We start from the raw sequence: 23,805 nt of genomic DNA, 5'->3' as shown, positions 1-23,805 counted from the left end.
GATTTAATGCTTTCAAGTTCTTAAACATATCACAATTGGTGATGCACTTATACTGTGGCATGTTCATCGATTCCACTGTTGTGTTGATTTTATCAACACTTAGTCAAGTGTTCAAAACCTGCACTAAGTGACTGCAGTTCTAATGTGTCCATTTTATCAGATAAAAATTATGGGCAAATAAAGTACATCTGATGTAACGTCTTCACATTGGTGGAGGTTAACAACTGTGATAAAAGTTCCACTGTGGTTCACATGATTCATACCTATATTGTTAGATGGAGGAGTTGTATATCTTGATGTTCAATTCACACATAGGGAATCAGTTTGTGTGAATGTACTGATGTCACACAACAACATCACATCACATCAGTATTATTCCTCGATATGTTGCACAAACATATTTTTGGATTTCATGGCAGAAGAAAATTTGCTTTGCTAATGTCTTGGGTGAGAGTGCCCATGTGGCAGATGCAATGAGTAGTGCATTGTACATGAATGTGCTCCAGTTCCTGGGTGGTAGGTGTACAAAAATACATTGAAACCTTCCTTGACCAAGGACCATTGATATAGGACTGATCACAGTTGTGTGCACAGGTGCATAGTCAATTAATTGCCAAGAGTCTGGCATGCTGCTATGACATTCATTATCAGGGATCCTTTTTTAATTCACACATTAATTTAATTTGCTGTGACAGTATATATTGCTATCTCCTGTGACAGATGAAGACAATACACACAGCTCTGTAGAATAAATCATATCATAGTGTAGTGTTTGCATCTGTTATTATCTGTCTGCCCAATAACTGTGTCAGGCAGGACTGCCTTAGGCAAGTGTATTACATATGGCACATTCTGCTCCCACATTTGGAGAGCCAGACACACCTATGTATGGGATCCATACCCAGTAGAATATGAAAGTACATAATTCCTTCCAAGGGTGATCCTCCTCCAACATGTGTTATGCCCATTTCTGTGGTGTTTTCAGTTAATACACAGCTCAGTGGTGACATTAATAGCATGGAATAGACTCATGTAAAAGGAAATTGTGGCTTTTGAGCCAGTCTTATTGTCCAGTATGTTAAAACTGAAGCCATGCAAATATCCCCTTATGTATTTATTGTACTTGTAACTGTCATCTCAACTCGGCATGTTAATCAAATTCATATCTATATCTCATTTACTTTCCTCTGTTACAATGTTACTTTGTGTAACTCTCACATACTATACTATCATGTCTGTTTATTTTACTTTATTTGCCAAGGAAGTGTGACTGCCATTAGTTATTATATATATATATATATATATATATATATATATATATATATATATATATATATATATATATATATATATATATATAAAATGCATAATCTTATATTACAAAATTGTCTTTGAGACATTAGCACATTTAAATAAATTATCTTAGTACAATTTGAACATTTACCCTCCACTCTTACTTTTTCCTGTATTCATTTCTTTGATTTCTATGCATATTTTCCTCAATGCACTTCCTCTGCCTGGTACTGCATTCATTGTAATTGCCTTTCGTTAGTTTTGCCGCTGTCCATGCGAGCAGGCATAACAGCTTTGGCCTGTTTGTTTACTGCTCAGTACTTTTCATAGGCATCAACAGTGTTACTGGTCATGAAAATGTGCTTGTATTCATTTAAGCACACTGAGCAGGATACATCTGTGATTAGCGCTGTAGCTTATCACACAAACATGCAAACATCACGCAGACTTCATGCGATGCCTACACAATTGCTAATGAATCCTGGGGATTATCTGTCAGATGTGAAGAGATTTAGGCCTGGTTCACCTTTTTAAAATCTAGAAGTTGGGCAAACAAATCTCGGTGCATGAGCTCTAAGGCATTAGAACAAATTAATGGACATTTGTGAAAGATCACAAAGCGCTACAATAAATAAGATCTAACGGCATAAACGTTAAGATATTATGTTTGCTGATTTTCTTTCATTTTTTTAGTAATATCATGCAATATATTTTTTTTTTGTGGAAACACAGATCTGGGAATCCAGTGAAAGACTTATCATTTAGAGAAGTATACCACAATTTTATTTATATCATTTTTTTAAAAATTGAGATATTATTCTGCTTTGCCTGTGTAAAAAATATATTTGAAGAACAAAAGCATGCACAATATCAGCATCTGCCTTAGCGAGGGCTAGAGATCCACTAGAAGTACTTGGGGTTACTTGTCATTATAGGGCTTTGAACTTTGGAATGTACATTTCAGAATATAGTTGCAAAATGACTAAGCATGAATATTCTATACTAGAAAACCACAATCATGTGTCTGCTCTTGCATGCCATGATTATAGTACTGGAGAAACAAAACACTCGCTCCTGTAATAATGAGAATGTCTGTGCAAAGACAAATCACATTCTGAAAAAAAATGTTATATATATATATGAGTAGAAAACTGTAGAAATGCTTGCTACTGTCGGATACTGCTGACATTTGGCATGACCTAAAATCAGTGTATGCAGCAAATGAAATGTTTTGTACCCACTACTAACAGTTATGATTTCCTTTTTGCCTTCCATTATTTACTAAAAATATATATACTGGTTAGATTTGTATATATCAGTCATGTTGAAGGCCCAGTAGCCTAGAGGGATACAGACCAGGTTCAGCTAGTGGCTTTGATGCTTGAGTGCATGGCTGGGAGGATAGACATGCCCATCCTTGGATGAAGGCTTGTCTAGCTCAGGCATCTGCTCCCATCCCAACTTCTGCCAGAGGGCAGTGATGGATTTGAATGGACAGGTGCTGTTGCAGAGAGCAGTGTTGGCATGGCCACCTGTGTCAGTGATGGTAGACCTTGTTAGCTATACAAAGGAGCTTATTCATAAGCTTTCAAAGGGGTATATACAGTATGGTCCTTATAGTGATGTAGATGTCCATGCCACCAGCCAAGTAGAGAGTTTAGGGTCTTACACACACAAAATGCTCTCATTTCCAGGATTCCAGTGACAATGCTAAGCTCCCTGGTATTTCCATAAATGATGGCCCCTCTAGATGGCTGTTACCATAGACATCTGCAAACGGATTCCCTGTACCACTAAGGAACAAATGTGGTTGAGACTAATTGAGGATGGTTTGATGGTCAGCAGGCAGAGGGGTGAAAAAATAGTACCTAGAAAAAAAAAGTTACACCTTTATCTGCATGGTAAGTACATATCTCCATGTCAAGAAATCTATCTCTTACAATCTAATTTCAAATTAATTTCTTGGACAAAAGTCTGATTCTGATTGGAGACCATATCATAATCCATTCTGTTTTTTTTTCACTGTAATTTATTATTATTTGGAATATCTGCTGTTATTTTATCCTTTATGTTTTTATTTGCCTGTAGTCCATTTTGGATCAACCCATTTACGTAGTTATGAAAGAAATCAAAGGAAATTTGAGGCAGGCCACATGGCAAATGGTTTATAAGGGGCTGTAAAAACTGTTCTAATTTGAAATATGGGTTGGCTGTAGGATGTTAATAATCTTCATGGAAAACACTGTTCTGTATTTGACAGAAAGCTACTCAGGCTTAACAATGTCTGTTGTAAGTTTTGGGACTGTTGCTGTAGGTAAGCTACCCAATGGTAAACTAACCTCATGGTTTTTGCTATATAAACAACTATTTTATTTCTCCTTTAAAGCATTTTTTTTCTTTCTGCCTCAGAATTTTTATTACTCTAAACTTTCATCAGCATTTGTGTTTTTCACTGTACTTTCAGAGACTCAGTCCAAAGTTATTTACCTTGTAGTATACTAAAGTTGGAAGCATGGAAACCCATGAAATGTATGGAAATGCAAGGGAATATATCAAGACTACAAAATATCAAGGCTGTACCCACGCACTTTTTAATAAAATATGCAACTTTATCGATGCTGTAAAGTTGACCTTGTGAATATTTTGAAGTGCTACACTAAAACTAGTTACAGCACCATTGTGGAAAGTCAATATTTGTTAGATAGAGCGGTAAAACCAGAACAGTATTAGAACATAAATAGATTAGACATTTAAGAAAAGCATAAGAGGCATTTTAGATGTTGAGGCGTGAAGTATCTTCCTCAGGTCAATGTAAATAACTTTATTGTGTTAACATAACTGGCAGTTTAACTGCCAGCTTGATTGGAGTAATAACATTTTTCTTTTTAGAATTTCTAATTTTTCTTAGCCATGCTTGATTGAACTGAGGAAGCTGCAGTTTCCCACTTCACAATACTATACAGCAGTATTGTAGTCTTCAGTTAAATTACTTCCCTGTCTCTAACCTCAGTTTTAGAAACATTACTGAGATGTTGGCATGTGCAGAGATGCATTCACATTTAACACCTGCTGACCTTTTAGGCACCTCTCAGTCCAGCTGTAATGTCAGGAAAAGAACCAAGTTGACCATTCTTTCAGTGGTTGGTAATTTCCTGATGGTGAGGAATCAAAGTTTATACTTCATCCACGTTCGTCTTGATTGAATCAAAGAATTCTGTTGGAGCACCTTAAATTGCATTGCGTTTTTTAATGTACTGTTCTCAAGTGGTTTGTTTCTTACTTGTCAGGTGGTACCTTTGTTTAATTTTTAAAAGCCCATCTTCCTGGAGTGTGGATTGTCTCAGGGTGCTATTTTGACGCATTATTATTCATCATGTACAGGTTGCTACCTAGGGAGCTCTTTGCTGGAAGATATATTTATTGTTAAGCTTATATGATGACATGCAGCTGTTTCCCTTCTTTCTCAGGAATTTCTAACTGATTTTACTGCTAGACTGCCTCAGGTTAAGTTTGCAAAGGATAGAGAAAAATCATTTCAAGTTAACCAAACCACACAAAACGTGAAGCTATGCTTTTACATGTCATTATTCACCTAGTACATCCTCTTCTTCTTCTGCTCCACCCCTTTTGGGGGATTTACTGGAATTTGTTTTAAGGGTCTTTGTTCTGGGGATGGCTATTGATGACAGGTTGACACTTACAGACCAGGTTTCAGCTGTTATCAAGACATCATATTTCTGTTTGTAGAATATAACCTGAATAAGCTAGCTTATTCCAGCTGTGATACACTTTTCCACTTGACAATACTGTACTTTGATAGGTTCTCATTTTGACTACTGCAGTGCTTTTTACTATGGGTTAATAGATGTGATTTGGTGTGTCTACAGTACGTACAGACTTCCACAGTAAGAATATTAGCTGGAACATTGTGGATGAATCACATTATACCAGCTCTCCAGAATATGAACTAGCTGCTGTTTGTTACCAGATTGTATTTTAAGTGTTACCTCTCACCTTCTGTGCCCTTCACAAGCCAGGTATTGTTTATCTAAAGGAGTAGCTGAAGCCCTCAGGTCATTAGGCGAGGGGCTGGTGTCAGATCCAAAGACTCGTATGGAAACATCTGGCAGACATACTTTTATTTACTTTGTCCCTGTTTTTTAAAACAAATGACCTTTCCTGATTCAGGCATCTAATCTGGAATACACCTTTAGCAGATTTCTCAAATACGGTTCCTTTTAAGATAGTCTATCTGAATTCTAGCAGAAACATGACATCCATTTTTACATTTTTTAATTTTTAAATTTAAAATGTATTGTATTGCTAATGATTTCTTGCATATGTGACTTTTAAGAACACTGTTTTTGTAAGCTGTCTTTTGTATTACATATGTGTTTATAAAATGCATACAAAATAAACACTTAATAGCTTAAAATAAAATAAAGTATTGAATGAATATGGAGAAAAGCTAAAAGTGTTTCGTGTAGATCTGTTGCATAATCCAGGTAAATTTCCTATTTTGCTTTCAGTTACGGAAGTTATTCTGCCAGTGCTACAGATTCAGGTTGCAGTCCTTATGCTCTTTCTATAAACTGTAATGTACTGATTAGATGTACTATGATTGGACAGGGAAAGTCCCATCCTGGCAGGAATGAGGTGGCTTGGGCCACTGCATTGTCAACATCTACCCTGCAGTTGTGCAGGTGTTCATTAATTGAAAATGGCTGAGCAAGCTGGAATTACTAGCAGTGTATGTGCACCACTGAGCTGGGAGAGGTAGATGTACATTGGACTGCATATGTTTCTCCCCAGAAGCCAGGTAGCTATCATGTTAGTGGGTCATCTGGGTGGGGGGGTGAGCTTCTGTATAAGACCTGCATGTTGGCTACTCCCTACCACCCAACTCTCACCTGTCTGGTTTCTCCACAGGAGCAAATGGGTCATATGGTTCTTGCCTAGACTGAGGATGCTGAGCTCCCATCCCCTTGCAAATAAATGGACCAGTTGTTTGCAGGTAATGAAGCCAGTGAGGCAGAGGTTGGGGAAGGAGGAAAACATTATTCAATCAGTTTCAGTCTGTTTCAGTGGACAGCATCCTGGCAACACCTCCCACCCAATCCTATTCAGTAAGCTGTAGCATTCTTTCCTTACTATTCAAAGTAATTAGTTCTGAAGTCGCTGGACCTCAGGAGACAGGGAGATTGATCTACTGTAGCTTTAATTCTAAAACAAATACTCATTAGTATTCCAAAATGAGCATGATGATTGGACAGAATGATCAGCATGCCTATGTTAAATCAAACAGCACCAAATGGAAAAATAAAAGTAAAAACACAAGTTGTTTCCTGCATAAAAGCCTTCCTATAGTATGTCCTTGTCTTCTCTTTCTTGTTCTCTCCATTTTAAAAATTAATTGTACTGACAAAGCAAGAAGGCCAAGAAAAGGAAGCTTGCAAGAAGTCTCTTCACTGCTGCATTTCACTGATGTACGGTGCAAGTGCAAGGATATGCATACAATAGGCACACACAATTCCTCAGTAGCCAAAACAAGACAAGGAAGGAGGTTAAAGTGCTATCATACAATGACATTATTTTTAAAGGTGGCAAGGAATTTCTTAAATACTGTCATTGTATAATAACGTTAATCAATTTTCTTATGTCGGGATAATGAAGGACTAACCCATAGTTGGCTTTGTTTAATCATGCAGGCTTCCCTCTCTTGATCAAACCCTGCCAACTGTGGGTCAGTCCTGCATTACCTACACCATTCATGGATTATTGCTAAGTCATGCTAACATGAAGATGTGCTGATGTGCATTTATTTTCAACTGAGCATTGTCCAACTCTGGAAATCTGTGTTTTGTAAAATACGATCAGTGTCATTTGATAATTCTGTATTAAGTAAACTACTGATCTCCAAACGGTGACTGTACAGTTTCTTGACATATGAAATTTCCTTAATCAGGATGAACATCTGTTTAATTGTGGTTTGCAAATTAAGATTTTATGCATTGTAAAAGTAGACACAATGAACCATTTGACTGTATATGTTTGTGTATACTTAATTCATCAGTAAGGAATATAACTAATACTAGGATGTGAAATTACTAGATATTCCTCACTTATTAACCTCTAAATTTCTATGTCTTACAATTTTAGGGCCTTTATATATTCCTGGTGTATGCAGTATATAACAGTGAGGTAAGAATCTTTGTTATGTACTAATCAATGAGCACTTTGTAATTTATTAGTATTTTAAATTTAGAATCCCCTAGCAGGACTGATATATCCGGAAGCACCATGTTCAGTATGAATTGTTTAGCCAGGATTTAGAAACAAAATATTTGCCTGATACTCATGAAAATACATTAATTTGTGTGTATTTGAACCTGTGAAACAAATGTAATGTTATACATCCCAGGAAAGAATTTTACTTAACTGAAAATAAGTGACATGTTTGCTTCAGGTATGTTGGTGAATTGTACTACTGTGGCAGAAAAAACATGAGTAGATGCTGAATGAGAATCTGTGCAATAAAAAAATGGGAGTGGTACTTGTTTGGCTTACAGCATTACTAATAATGTGATAATCGCATATGGCGCTATGTCTCTTAATAATGTGGTGACTTAAGTATCATTCTTATTACCATTAATCAAAGACGAGATTTAAATATGCATGCATACTGAAACAGGAGAGAAAGGGAACATTTTAGATTGCAAATGTAACATTCTCCTTATGTGGCGTAGTTCACAAAAATCTACACATCTATCAAAGAATGCTGTGAATCTTCAATGCTTTTATTTTTGCATGTTTCAAAGGAAATAGTAAAAAGTAAATGAACTAAATGGTATCTGCTTAGTTTAGTTACTTTTAAGCAATGCACAGCCTGTTAAGCCCAATTGTTGAATGGGGTCCTGTGAAGGAACTGTCTATCTGATACTGCTGTTTTGTGACTTCAGAGATAGTTTTGTTAGTTTACAGTTTGCAGGGAGTTTGGGGCTTAGTGAAAATATTTGTCAAAAAGCCTGTTTGATTAGTCAGGCTTGATGTTGCATGGCTCACCTAACAGTGATTTGTTAAGTTGGACTTTACCATTAAAGATATTGTTTAATTGATCTTAGAAATAGCACTAATGCCCCCTACTTACATTTAGAAAGATTTCCAAATTACCCAGGAATGTTTCAAGAGCCTCAGGACATTGCAAGCCCCTGATATAAGGTTTCATATTTTGTTTTTCTGAAAATGGAACAAATATATTTACAATTGAGAAATAAGTGCAGCAGGTAGTTTGACCATATTGATCATGAATAAATTCATGGGAACTGGCCAAAGGTGGACATATGGCCTTACAATTCACCTTTCAGCACTGATAGACCCAGTGTGCCAGACTTCTCCTTTCTTCCAGCATTAGTCTGATGTAGTTGCAAAAAGGAGGATGATTTTGCTCCAGTTTCATTTTTTGTTACATAAAGTTATTAGCTATCTGTCTGCCTGTCTATTGTTCACTTCAATGTGACCTTCATAGAACAATACATTCTCAATTTGGGAGGCTTTTTTCTTGAATATTATTAATAACTGGACTTCATAAAACATTTCTGATTTGCTTGCTAAATTTTAGTTCATGATATTTTGACTGGCATTCTAAGGTCTATATCATCCTTGAAAAGGTTAACCAGCAAGTGTCTATCCAGAAGACAAATTTCTGCTAAGAATTTTCTTTTGCAATGGCTTTTTGGAAAAAGAGTATCAAGTTTCTCCTATAAGCATTGCACAACTTTCAAAAAGGAGATGCTCTTTAGGCAGTAAAGGAGAAAGTCCTTACTGAGTGAAAACTTTCTATATATACCTGGACTTGGACAAGCTTGAGGCTGTATTACCAGCATCTGTTCACAGCTATAGCGAATGCTCAACCAAGTACCAAAAAACTAAATAAAATATACCAAGGATGAGGAAGGGAAGGGACATAAAAGGATGGAACAGCTAAAAAATGGTCATAAAGAACACTGCAGCCAGGCAGCACTTCATGCCCTTGTAGCCCTACCTCCCTTGCTGAAGTCAGAAGACATCAGACCCAGTGAGATTTTGCTTCATTTGTTCTTGATTCCACCATTTTTTTTGCCAGATACCTTCCTCTCTTTACTCCTTTGGTGGCAGACAGTAGTACTTCAGTAAGGAGTTTGAGATATCTAGACTAGGTGCTGGTTCCAGGTTGACAGCAATGAATATCTTCCTGTCAAGGATTTTGGCTGCACCCTGTGAACTGAAGCAATCTGTAGTCATGCTTAATGGAAGCCAACCCAACTTTCTCTAACCTGATAGTCCTAATCATTTTTTTCCTGTGACCCATTCTCTTCCTACTGTCTGTACTGTTTGATCACCCATTGTGGATTCCATAATGGATGCAGTACTCCAACAGCTCTCCATACTGTTACTTAATGTATAATAATTACTGCAATGGCTTGTTCACTAGTGGTTGGGTTTTGGTGTTGAAGTAATCTCATTATTCAACAGCTATCTCTCAGAATGACTATATGATGGATAGTCAGTGACATTACCAACAACACCCATTCTGTTGCTCCCATAGCATCAAAAACTGGTCCATTGAATTCTGAGTTCACTCAGCAGCATTTGAAAAGGACTCACCTCCTAATCTCACAGTTCAGAAATCCTGCAGATAAGCATGTTTGCTGATAAATCATATTGACTGTAATTCATCTACACCTTGCCCATCAAGTAATAATGAATGGATTGAATCTGTTTCCTATCGACAGACTTTCCAACTGGTATAGAGCCCTCTCTTTCTGAAAGGGGTATTGTTTTCTGTGTCTTTCTACAAAGCACAGTGCTGAGAGTCATAGGTTCATACGTTTATACCAAAACAGAAGTATGCCAACCATTGCAGGCTTAGCCAAGAATTAGAGCTCTTATAGATGAGCTAATAACTCAGAAAAATGATGAGAGGTAGAGTTAGTTTGGGATATATGGGGATAGAATATTCTCAGCTTGGAGAATGCTGGAAGGAAGGAAAATAGGGAAGAGTTAGAGAAAAGGGAAGAATATGCAAATAGAGAAGGAATAGGGAAGCTAGAGATGTGCTAATGTTTAGTATCCTTAATGGTTTGTAGCCAGGGACTCCTGGGATAAATGTCAGGATTTCATCTATTTCTATAATTAAAAAGTGAATGTGCTTCTGGTTTTATATTGTCTAATATGTAGGAGACATTTATTACATAGGTGGGGGGAACAGTGGGTGATGAATTTATCCCAATTATTTATTTATTTTATTGCATCTGTTTACCAGGAAAGTCCACTGGGCCTAAAAGAGACCATTTTCAGTGGAGGCCTGGGGAGAAAAGCTCCAACAAGAACATAGATACAGAAAAAATGTTAACATTAATTGGTGCAGAAGTAGAAAGAGTATTACAGATAGTAAATACAGTAACATATACAGAATATATACATAAAAGCAAGAATGTAGTTTGTTTGATTACAGCAATATATACAGAAAATGTACATCAAAGCAGAATTCAATGAATTCAATCAGAGAGGTATAAACAGAGATATATTAAGTTTAAAACTAGTCTTTGGAATGGGTATTAACTGAGTTTGTTTTTCTTTTCTAGGAAAAGTATGTTGCAGAGAGCAGGATATAACACAGCACAGAAGGCAAGGCAAGGCATAGATCACCTCACAAGAATATATAGACTGCAGAAAATAAGGACAGTGTTTTTAGTCTAGCTAAACAAGAGTGGTTCTTTAAACCTTTTATTCTTTTTTTTTATAAAATGATTGGGTCTTTCTAGTGATGAAAGTAGCTTTAGAGTTATTCATGCTGATTGGATCATTGTAGTCTATAACTGAGAGAATGAGGGTCGAGAAGAGGGTAATTAAGATATACTGCATACTGGATGAGAACCCACATTAGATGAGATGAGAGAGATGGAAGGATTTTATGAGCTAATCATTTGAACTGTTGGGACCTGCTAGAGTGAGTCCTGAAATATGAAAACTGAATGGCCGAAAGATCGGACTTAAATATAATAAGTCTGAGATGACATTTCTCAGAATATTCCGTTTTCTCCAAGGTATGGTGATCTCGGAGTAGGTATATATAAGTACAGAGGGTGTTGGGGGCTAGCCCCCACATGGATGGGTGCAGTAAGACACCCCCCTGAAAAAAGAAGCTTGAAGGAGAAGAGTGATTTTTGAAATTTTTCTCTTCTCCTGTGTTTTTGGCCCTTTTTTTTTTTCAGCTTGTTGGCACTTATCATTTTGAGGGCCGATATTTCAATAGAGAGCCATTTTCTGATAGTACTGGAGATATAAAATCACTCCAGCTTTACTATGAGAATCACAGAAACCACTGATGGGAACTTCATCAGACTATAAGAACAAGTCAAAGTCACATGTTTCTAAAAGGTTAGAAGGTCACATGATACATCAAATAATCACAGTAGTAATAAACTAGCAGGTTAAACTGAATGCCTGTATTAAATGCGGCTTGAATGATATAAAGAACTCTAAAAGTTGTTATAAAACAAAGGAGTCTAGATCATTATGGAGATAGATGGGGAAAAAGGTAGAGGAGTGAGGAAATACAGCATATAGACATTTTTTTATATGTTTTTAAACCAGTCATGAATACATATTTACAGAACCTGTAGGAGAAAGATGTATGACATTCCATACCTTGCCATCAAGTAATTACTAGGCTAGGGGATAAACCACTGACTATGGCCAACATGACTAGAGATCAATAAGTGCCTCAGATGTCTGATTGAACTGACCAGGGAGGATATGTGTCTGATGGAACTGACCATGGAGGATGGGATCAAGAAGCCATTCATAGCTCATCCATTCTGGGAGGAGGGTGGTGGCTCTGATCTACACTTGAGTGATGCTTAACAGGAGGACTGGCTGTTGCTATGGAGCACAAGCCTATGAGCATAGCATAGTGCCTAAGCATACTCCCTTAGCAAGCACTGTGCAGCAGGGCTCAGTCAATCACCATGAAGGACAGGGATACTCCATTTGGGGAGGGGTCAACAACTTCACAGGGCCAGCAAGGTGGCATGATTTTTACGACCTAACTCCTGGTACTGAAAAATAAATTGGCCAAATGGGCTGCCAAGATAGGAACAAATTGGCTGTAGGTATCTTGCCTATCTTGGGGATGTTCAGCTTTATCATGTTTCATTTTGTGTGGGTAGCACTGACTTTAGACATAGATGTCATCATATTAAACTTTAAGTTATCATATTAAGTATTTAAACAGTTATGTTCCAGGTAGCTGATGGTAGTTATGGGACATGAACAATATTGCTGCAACTAGAACTGTAGCATATGGTTTAAGATCTCTAACAGATGCACACATTACAAATGCTGAGATTAAGATAAATATAGCACTTATGTAGGAATGTAAAACATTGCACGGGTGTGTATGTCATAAAGCAGTGCTGGGGAAGTCAGACAACCTTATTTTCAGAAACTCGTTTCACAAAGCACCTGATAGATTGCAAAAAATATTCTTTAAAATGCAGAAGTTGATGTAACAGTCCAGAGTAAGGAAGACAAGTAAATAAGTATTGATTATTTATTGAACACAGCCTATCTGATGGAACAGAAGGAAAATCTGTTAAGTGAAGATTCATCAGTTTCAATGAGATGTGTTTAAGGGGTGAAAACAGGAGGACAGAGAAATGCAGCTACTTAAAGACTCACTAAGAGAGTTTGGCGAGATGAGTTATCAGCAGTGCACAAGGATATAAGAGGGTACCATATGCAAAGAGAAGGCATTGTCTGCACAGAGGGCGTCATGCTTATGTCAGACAAAATAGCGCAGTCTTTCAAAAGAATCAATGTTGGAAAAAACACAGTAGAACAAGACAGCACATCTGTTATACTGGCTGGTAATATCAGAATGATATAAAGTTGTAAAGTCTGCAATGTGTATCTTAAGAAATATTTTTTTTCTTGAAAAACTAGGACTGCTATGGAAAAATAATGGAATTATTTGTTTTAATTTAAAGAAGACAGATACTTAATCTGTATGTATGTATTGCTATTCAGAATTTCCAAAAGTACATGTGATACATGTTCTGAGAAGCTTATTGTCTAAACAAGGAATGCCAGAAGTACCAAAAGAAACGTAAAAAACAAAAAAATAAATAAAAGATTCCACGTGCTCACAGGAGTATAAAATTGAATGTTTTAATACAAAATAAATACCAGAAGTAATTTCTGATAACAGTCCTCAGATTTTCCCTTAAGAGATTAAAAGGTTAACATAACAGTGAGACTTATCATTACTTGTCCATGAAATCGTCAGAGAAATGATCAAGTGCAGAAGATAACAGAAACTGTGAACAGCACTGAAGAAATGTATCAGTACCAGAAAGGGATACTGCTATCTACATACCTCTTGCATAGAAACGCACTACTGTAAGGAATAAAATATAAACAGCACAGCCTTATACATAGGCTTCCCATGGCTATTTCACTGCTAGCAGCCGAAAATATAGATAATGTAATACAGTTGTTGAAACTAATGCAGAGAAAACAAAACTGCAATAATGATAGAAATTCAAGATCATTGTCATGTTTAAAGAAAAAGAGATAAAGTACAATACAGAAAAATGCGTAGGAAGGTCAGACAGAAATTGTTTTACTTGAAAGTTTGTCTGAACCAAGATCTTATAATATACAAGGTACTGATTTCCAGATACAGAAGGAAGTGTAGATAACTGTGCAGGACTGAATCTAATTTGTATGGTCAAAAAGCTGAACCAAGTAATATAGCAAGTATATTACTCCTTCATAGAACAATAAATCCAGAAGTTGTCCAGTAAAACTACTACTTAAACAGAAGTCTCAAGAACAGTGACAAAAAAAAGTCAAGGTCCAGAAAGTCATGAAGAGAATTTGTAAGTTAAATTGACTTGTTCTGACAACAGATAAAGTCCTATGTCTGATATACCAAGTAAAGTTGTAAAGATATTAGATCCACATGTGAAAGAAGCTATAGCGTTCAGTAGGTTTGGAAGATAAGACTGAAAACCATAAAGATACAATGGCTATTGTATTACATGCACAAAAGTTTGAAGGACACTTCAGACATAAGAGGAGTAAATAGTTTCCACATAATCTGTTGAATTGTTAGATATGTTGTTGTGTCTTTCGGCTTATCCCGGTTAGGGGTCGCCACAGCGGAACTCCGGTCCGCTAATGTTTTGTAGTGGATTTTTACGTGCCGAGTTACCAGCCCTGATGCACAACCTTCAATGAAGGCACACCCATTCATGCATGCCTCCGCACAGAAGACACTCTAGCTGAGAATTGAATGGAGCAACGTCTTGCTGTGAGGCGACAATGCTACCGCAGCACCACTACCGCGGGTCTGAATTGTTAGATATAATTACATTATTTCTAATTATATTATGACAGGCTAGTATTACACAAAAACAGTATTTCAGTGATACTGTATGCAAACAAACTACTTAATAGCCTATTTATTCTTACGCATGGTGTACTGTTATTTGTATTTAAAAAAACAGATATAGAATATTGCCTTAAAAGGGACATTACCCTAAAAAAGGAATTCAAGACATGTGATTTGTTACTGCTAAGGACTGTAGCAAAGATTTTGAAGTATGAGCATCAGTTTTGCTTTATGCATCTTTATTCAACTATATTAATTACTATAAAAGAAGTATCATACAGCTAAAGCTATGGTAAGCAACAATGAAGTTATTGTTATCTACGCAGTACAAAGTGCAGTTTCCTTCTGCCATGAACATTGTAAGCTGATGCAGAACTCAACATTTTCCCACTTTTTTATCAGATTAAATAGAGTCATAGTTTTATAGATTAAGAGAAAAGTATAAAGCAATTAGTCTACTGACCAGTGCAAGTCTAGCCAACACAACATATACAAAAGCTTCTGCCAACCGCAAGAAGAGCAACAAAAGAATGTCCTCATGATATAGAGGGATAAAATCCATTCTGTAGCTCAGATGACCTGTGTTTGACTAGTGAAAATGATACTGGAGAAGGGAGGATAGGAGTGAGTGGTTGAGACAAGACTTACCACCCTATGGGGTGGGAAATTGTCTAGGCTCACTGCAACAGCAGCATTAAAAGTCGGGCAGGTTCCAAGCTGCAAGTGGTATAGTGCCTGAATGGGAGGTTGCTTTGTACTTGCCTAGAAGCATGCATGCATGCACCTCCCAAAAGCAGAACTTGTGGAGCTTGCAAGGCTATCATGAGGTGATGGGGGTTAGGGTATACAGCAGAAGTATAACCCAACACCAGCATCCTTCATCTCTTCAGTGGTCTGATTTTACTTATCTTGCTTTGACTGCTGTTCTAAGCACTGCTTCATCTAGCTAATTACTGTTTCAGTTCATACATTACTGCAAGATAATGTTGAGAAGGCTACTGAATTTGTTTCATGTACTCTTGTAAATCTCCAAAAACAAATGCACAGCCTTTGCAGAGTCTGTCTGCTGAAATTGATCTCCTGACTGGTGGTGCTCATACTAGTGGGAATAATGGTTAACTCTTTTTCTCCAATGACAACAGTGCTGACAGCTACAGTTCTTGAAAGAAGGTAAACAATAGGTGGTATATGAAACTGTTACCCTTTAAACACAAAACTTAATACAAATATAAATGTGGCAGAGTGACTGTGGTTGTCGTATCAAGTCTACCACTCTATAATGTCCTCATTCTCAGGAACCAGATGCTGAAATTCTGCCTTTGTCCACAGCTAACCTCTCTGTCACTACCACTGAACATCTCAATTGTTCATGCAAGCAGTTTCCTCTACTACAAAAAGAGTACATGGAAACAGGTTGGCCTTACACTGAAAAAAATCTGTTTTTTGCCATTATGCAATACTTATGGATTCAAACTGAAATGTCTGACTGTAGTAGATACATTATGTGTGAAATGCAACCAAAGTTCACACAGAACGCACATGATACTCGACTAATATAAGAATCGAACAGACTCTCATGCAAGAGCTCCCATAATATCTTGGACCAGTTGTGTCAGTATGACAAACCTGCTAATTTCTACTGCTGGATTGTTGCCTTTGCATCCTCTGTTCGTTCAGAATGATGTCCAGAAAAGGCGTGCAAATATTTCACCTTGATTCTCATCTATGCCATTCTTCCTGGCATTCACTGAATGCTACAGTAAGTGGTTGAAAGATAAAATGATATGAGCAACAAACTGTCAAGGTCTGATTATAAAACTGTAGCACTCAAGCAAAACCATGGCAACTTTTAGTCAGATGTTTCCTGCTTGCATACAGTTTCATAGGTTCTGGTAAGCTGTGTAGAGGTCAAAGACCATCATCAAGGTCAATGAGTAGACATTCAAACAAAACAAAGTATCCAAAACTTTTCTGAATAATTCCAGTGAATTACAGTTTCTTACTTGGAATGACTGTTTCATGATCTCACAATACTTTGGATGATAGACCATGATCTAAAAGTTGTTTTTGTATTTTGCTATTTGAAAGTTATAATTTTGTCCTCTGACTGCAGCAACTCAATATTTAACAAAAAATGCATTTTTTTCATCAAAACATGCATGCCACATAACTAGAAATAACTGATATTAAACAAGTTATGTTTAGCTTTGTGTTCCTGATATGTGATTGTCTGCACTCGAGACCTTAATCTGGTCTATGACATCAAAAGGACTTGTTGGCGGGACAGATTTGTGTCCCAGAGACTCCCCTTTCTGTGGAATAGACTCCCTCTCCATGTCAAGCAGATTACCTCATTAACCCTTTTTAAGTGCAACCTGGATAACTGGATGGGGAACAGAAAATAGCACCCTTGGGACTCAACCTATATCCCTGCTTGACAGGGGCATTGGGTGCTGACTTGTTGGAACATGGACTAAATTCTTGCCTAGGCTTGTAAAGGCCTCAGGGCCAATAGCCTAGTAACTTCCTGTGATTCTATGATGCTGCATGTCACAAAATTAAACTCTTCCAGACCAGCTCACTGGATTTTTTTAAATAATTATATGTCATTTGTGACTATCAGCATGATTCATATGCTTGTGCTACCAATGTATTAGAATTGTATGTTATGTGTATATCAAACTGCTTTTACAGAAGTGTGTGTAAAGTACTGAGCTTAAAGATGTATCCAAGGTGTACCCTACTGGAAGAGAACAGAAATGTATATACAATATTGTAGCTGTGCAAATGTATATATTTTAACAGTGTAAACTGGAACATAAAAGGTTAACTTGCAAAACTTCAGGAAAATACTTGAAATTAAATTGTTTTATAAACGTAATAAAAGAGATGGTTTCAATGCAGCAATGAGACAGGATGTGTAAAACTAGGGAGCCTTCTGCATTGTTTTGTAAGTGTTTTATTGTTTTATGTCTTCCTGCAGTTGCAAACATCTGAAGGCTGTGTATTTTCACAGGGAGATTCTAAATGCTAGTGGTTTCAAGCAATGGTTGTTGAGCCTGAGAACTGAAATCAGGCGACAAAAAGTGATGTTATGCTGCAAGTATCCCAGCAGTAATATTTGGTATTAATTTAAGAACTCTCTGAGAAAGTGAGCATTTTGTATTTTATCTTTTGACCTGGAAACATCCACTCACCACATCTGTATTGCCTTGCTGTAAGTAAGTTAACTAGGGTACAGTAAATTATTTTAGATATAGTTAGGAATACAGTCAAGATTAGTTTAGATGTTTTCTGTATTTATTTGAGACTGTTCTGCAATGTTGTTGTGATTTTGAAGTTACTGTGATGATTTCCTGAGTATTTTCTTGTTCTTTTATTATTTAGTATTAAATATAATTAAACCGATTTTTGTGGCTGATATTTGTGAGACATATTTGAGCTCTGAGAGTACTTGCATATTTATTTGTTACCACTGTGCAGACTACTCCTAATAGCCTTGCTCTTGGTCAGACTACCATTTGGATTAATAGTAACATTACACAGTAAGATTGGCCACCATTTGTTTAGGGCCTCAAAGCAGCTGATAAGGTGTTCTGGTAATAACTACCTTATAGTCTGGGCAGAAGGGGGCATAGCTTGTAAACCTGTGTCAGCCTTTCCCAGGTGTGTGTGTGTGTGTGTGTGTGTGTGTGTGTGTGTGTGTGTGTGTGTGTGTGTGTGTGTGTGTGTGTGAATAGAAACTCCAAGAGTGTGTGTGTGTCAGCTACTTGGGCAGGGACACAAAGCACTGGTTGGACAGAGAGAGTGTTGGAGGACTTGGCTTGGAACCATGGTTAAGGACTCAGCTCTATAGCTGTGCCAGTGGGGAGTCTTATTGGGGATTTGGAGAAAGAGGGAGAAACTAGACCCAGACTGACTGTGGTCTCTGTGTGCTCTTAAGGGGAAATTGCACTTTACTGTGAGTGTACTTGTCATCCTCCCAGTGTGTACATTCCCCACTATTCCCAGTGGTGAGAATTCAGGCTCCTTGATTACTGGGCCAGTACTGGGGAATCACACTGCACTCCATAATTCTTTTAGTAAATTTTCTTTGAACATTTTTCAACATGGAGAGGTCAACTCTTGAATATGTACAAACTTATGAGTTGCATTCAGTTATAGATCTAATATTCATTGTTGATAATTTCAATAGGAGTGCAACAGATCTAGTTGAAATCATTCTCAGAAGGACGGCATTATCATGCATGCATATCCTTTACCTTAATGGCACAAGCATTTTTTAATGAAAAGTTACAACTTATATATACACCAAGTCCTCTGTATTCAGCTACTGCCTGTATAACATGATTTCTCAAAATAAAAGGTTGTTCAGGTCTGAAATGACCAAAATACATAACACCATAATTGGACTGATATTAAGATCCATTTTATTTAACAACTCAAATAGTTTGGACACATATGAATTATTTATTTATTTATTTATTTTACATTTGTTTGCCAGGATAGTCAACTGGGCAAGTAGCCCATTTTTCAGTAGCGGCTGGGGAGAAAATCTCCAGAGATAGTTATAGTAACAGTAATTTGTGCAATAATTACAACGGTTGTAAAAAAGTAGTTAGAATTTTGGTAACAATAAGAAACATTAATTTGGTAAATAAGTTACATACATATTACATACATATTAATTGACAGCAGATGTTAATTAACAGCTTGGTGATAGACATAGGCAAGTTACATAAGTATGAGTTGCTTATTAGCTAGTGGAAGCCATTGATAAGCAAGTGGATTAAGAGGTAAAAAGAGAAGGGGGAGGAATTTATCTTGAAGTGATGTAGGTACAGATCCAGTTATTGAAAAGGTGTGTTTTGAGTAGTAGCTTAAATTTAGTGTTGCTGTGGGTGTTGAGTATGTTTTGTAGAATACAGTTCCATATTTTTGCAATATGATTTGTGAATAGGAAGTCATCAAAAGAGTTACAAGATTTATGGCTTTTTAGTAGTAGTTTATTGGTTGAGCAAAGTGAACAGGAAGTGGTATAAGGTTGGACTAGGTTTTTTAGAGCTGGACAGGCATCAGGTTAGTGAGTGATATTGTGAGCAGTTGAGAGTTGGCTTAGTAATAGGAGAAGGTGGGGTAGTTTAAGCCAGTGTAGTTGCTTCAGGGTTGTGCAGTGATGTGTTCTGTTAGGGAGGCTGGTAGCAAACCAAACAATCTTGTACTAGCAAGTCTCTAGTTTAGAGAGTTCAGATTTTCTAAGATTAGTGAAGGTAGGGGAAGCGTACAGTAATGTGGATAGACTGTGTGTTCCAGCTAGGGCCAGTTTAGTGGGAGGGGTGAGGAATGTTCTGGACCTATACAAGTTAGACAGGTTTAATATGCATCTACTTTATGGTAAGGGCTATGTGTATGTCATATTTTAATGAGCTATCTGTTGTGACACCTAGTAGTTTAGCGTTGTCTACTGGCTACATTTTGGTTCAGTTGGAGGAAAGGATGTAGAGAGTGGAAGTGATTTCTATAGATCTATTATGTGAGAATATCATGAGCTTTGTTTTATTGGGGTTTAATTTGATTAATATGAATTGGTACTCTTTGAGGTATAGCTCTATATCTGAGAAAGCTTGTTGAGTTTTAATTTGTAGTTCAGGGTAGGGGGGGAGCTGTGCAAATGACTGTGGAGTCATCTGCATACTGCACTATAGTAGGATGTGAGATAGTGGAATTAAGTTTATTTTCAAAGACAGAGAAGAGTAGGCATCCCAGAGTTGAGCCTTGTGGGACACTAATAGTAACAGTTACTAGTGGAGATATGTCATCAGCTCACTTGACAGCCTACTAGTGGTTGGACAGATAATTATGGAAACAAATGATAACTGAGAGTGCAATATGGATGGAAGATAGTTTTTGTAGTAGTTTCTGATGGGAAACAGTATCAAAAGCTTTAGACATATCCAAGAATATGGACAATACAAGGTTGTTACTATTTCTGTGGCTGTTGATGGTATCTGTGAAGCTTAATAGGGCAGTAGTGGTACTGGGTTTTGGTCTGAAGCCATGTTAAGACATGGAGAGTAGATTGTTTTGTAGTAGATTGGTAAGGAGTTGAGAATGTATACACTTTTCTAATATTTTACTGAGGGATGAAATTATGTCAATGAGTCTGTAGTTGGATAGATCTGTGGATGGCCTCCCCTTATGTGGAGGAATGATGTGGTGAATCATTCCCCTGCATAAGGGAGGGAATTGAAATTAAGGGATATACATAAAGGTTGGGAATTGAAAGTAAAATCACTTAAAATGATATTAAAATGCACCAGTTTTAATGTCAGCAGCACATTTAGATAGTCAAAATGGTAATATTAGTAGGCAACTACAAAGTTTGACAGTATGAGACCTATAGCAGCTTCCTGTGAAACACCTGTTGCAATCTATGACCATTTTGAACAATGGCCATGAAGTTTAATATGATGACATGTATGTCTAAGCCAGTGTTATCCACACAAAATGAAACATGTATTGCCCAGAACAATTTTATTGGATGCCTAGTACCTGTCTCCTCAGCAGGATATGCTCAAAAGATGAACATCCCAAGGATAGGCAAGATATCTACAGACAATTTGTTTCTATCTTGGTAGCCCAAATTAGCCAATTCTTTCCTCAGTGTCAGGAATTAGGTTGTAGAAAGCAAGACCTCTTGCTGGTCATGTGAAGTTGTTGACCCCTGCCCAAGTGGAGTATCCCCTTCCCTCATGGCAGTTGTCTGAGCCCTGCTGCATACTGACTGCTACAGGGAGCATGCATAGGCACCATAGCACCCTATGTTCATAGGCCTGTTCTCCATAATTGCAACAGCCAGTCCTCCTGCTAAGCATCACCTAAGTGTAGATCAGAGCCACCACCTTCCTCCAAGAATGGATGAGCCACTAGTGGCTTCCTGATCCCATCCTCCCTGGTTAGTTCAGTTCCATCAAATACATATCCTCCCTGGTCAGTTTCATCAGACGCACACCCTAGCTGGTCATTTCCATCAAACATCTGAGGAACTTATTGATCTCTAGTCACCTTGGCCATGGTAAGGGTGTTATCCCCCTCTATGCCACTGAAGTTGAGTTAGCCTAGTAATTATTTGATGGCAAGGTATGGAATGTCATACATCTTTTTCCTACAGGTTTTGTAGCTATACATACCTGACTGGTTTAAAACATATAAAAATATGTCTATATGCTGTATTTTCCACTTTTCCACCTTTTCCCCATCTCCCTCCATAATGAACTAGACCCATTTTATAACAGCTTTTAAAGTTCTCCTTATCATTCAAGCATCATTTAATACAGGCATTTAATTTAACCTGCTAGTTCATTATTACTATGATTACTTGATGCATCATGTGACTTCCTAACTTTTTAAAACATGTGACTTTGGTTTGTTCTTACAGTCTGATAAAGTTCCCATGAGTGGGAAGAAAGTGCTTAATGTGATCCCCATAATAAAGTTGGAGTGATTTTATGTCTCCAATTCTGTCAGAAAATGGCTCCCTATTGATATGCAAGCTCTCAAAACGCTGAGTGCCAACAAGCTGAAAATAAAGACAGAAAACATAGGAGAAGAGCAAATTTGGAAAATCACTCTTCTCCTTTAAACTTTTTTTTTTTTTTTTGCAGGGGAGCAAGCCCTCCTGCACCCATCTATGTGGGAACTAACCCCTGAACACTCTCTGGACTTGCATATACCAACTCCAAGATCACCATACCTTGGAGAAAAGCATACATTTTACAGTTCCCATAAAGATTTCGGTTGTCACATTTGTATTTTTAATGATATATACATTTTGCACAGCACTTTTAGTTTCTTGCATACTCTTGCAAAATGATTCTTGCCTTCACATTGTCTACTCATCAGTTTAAACATTATACATTTCATTCTATCTCTTCATTGCAACCACAATAAATACATAAAGTTTAAAATTTAATCAATGGGCTCCTTCTGGATGCTATCATCAATACTCCATGACTTTCTCTGCCTTCACTTTTATTATAATTATACACTTTTACTTAGTACTTCATTATCATATTATTTTCAGCCACAGTTTTAATATTGCACCATTGTATTTATTCAGCAAATGCATTTAATAGCATACCTAAAATTCCATTCACTTTGAACACATTCAGTGTTCTATCTGAAGCAAGTTCCGAGTCTATTAATAGTCTGCTTTTTGTCCTTTTTAATATGACAGTCAGTTCTTTCTCTGATTAATAAAGCCTGCAACTCACTAAGTTCAGTCTTTTGCTTTGTTTTTCAATCCAGTCATATAAGCATCAGTACTTTAATAAACTCCTTCTTTCATTGCAAAAAAAAAAAAAAAGTCTGACATATGTCAGCTTTTGTTTGGTTTACAATGTGCTTCAAGATTCTGTCTTATAAAGGTTAGGTTATCTCCATCTCTTCCCTTTTTTTTTAAATTTGTTAAATAACCTTTATGGCTTTTTCCCATGACATATTGGAGTGGTGCACTAGTACCTTTTCTGGCTTTTATGCAAGTTCGGTATGAGGTATTGCTCAAACATCTGGATCTGCAGGTTCCTGGATTTTTTTTTCTGAAAAGATAGCTTGCAGTTTGAGAGGTATTTGTTGCTGCAGTGGATGCATCATTAAAAAAAAAAATGCAGAATTGTGTCAATACAAAGATTGGTTTGTGGTTAAGCAGTTGTGTAAAAATGAAATTCAAAACTGAGATTATAAGCTCTGTTACAATAGAAGGATAAAACCTTGACTGTGACCCAAATGGTTCAGGCAGCTGCTGGAGGAAGAGGAATGGTGAGGTATTATCTTCTTGCCTGTTTTGGGATTATGGAGGAGCAGAAATGTTATAAACCCTGGTGATGATACTGGGGCTATGAATGAAACCCATTGCTTCATTAAGTGGGCAGGCAAAAAGGAGTTCATCACCAAGCAGGTGGGACCATTTCTGTCATGGTACCATTGCATACCCACCTAGGTGAAAGGTAGAATTTAAGTGAAAACACCAACTTGATTGCAGTGTGATAGCCATGCCTTCTCCACGCCATCTCATG

At 37.1% G+C, this 23,805-nt stretch overlaps 1 protein-coding gene across 3 annotated transcripts in view; it reads left to right on the top strand.

The window, feature by feature from the left end:
• ADGRD2 (adhesion G protein-coupled receptor D2) overlaps window positions 1-23,805 on the top strand; it is a 1,709,855-nt gene that overhangs the window by 1,298,298 nt on the left and 387,752 nt on the right. For all 3 annotated transcript variants that reach the window (XM_044058541.1, XM_044058538.1, XM_044058539.1), the window contains exon 21: window positions 7,453-7,494. In XM_044058541.1, coding sequence (XP_043914476.1) covers window positions 7,453-7,494 — 42 coding nt within the window. The remainder of the gene's footprint in view (window positions 1-7,452; window positions 7,495-23,805) is intronic.

This window comes from Protopterus annectens, chromosome 16.part0 (genome assembly GCF_019279795.1).
Source record: "Protopterus annectens isolate FY-2018-M chromosome 16.part0, PAN1.0, whole genome shotgun sequence".
Taxonomy (NCBI): domain Eukaryota; kingdom Metazoa; phylum Chordata; order Ceratodontiformes; family Protopteridae; genus Protopterus; species Protopterus annectens.
The sequence above is the reverse complement of the archived record's forward strand: the minus strand, read 5'-3'. Positions and strand labels throughout refer to the sequence as shown.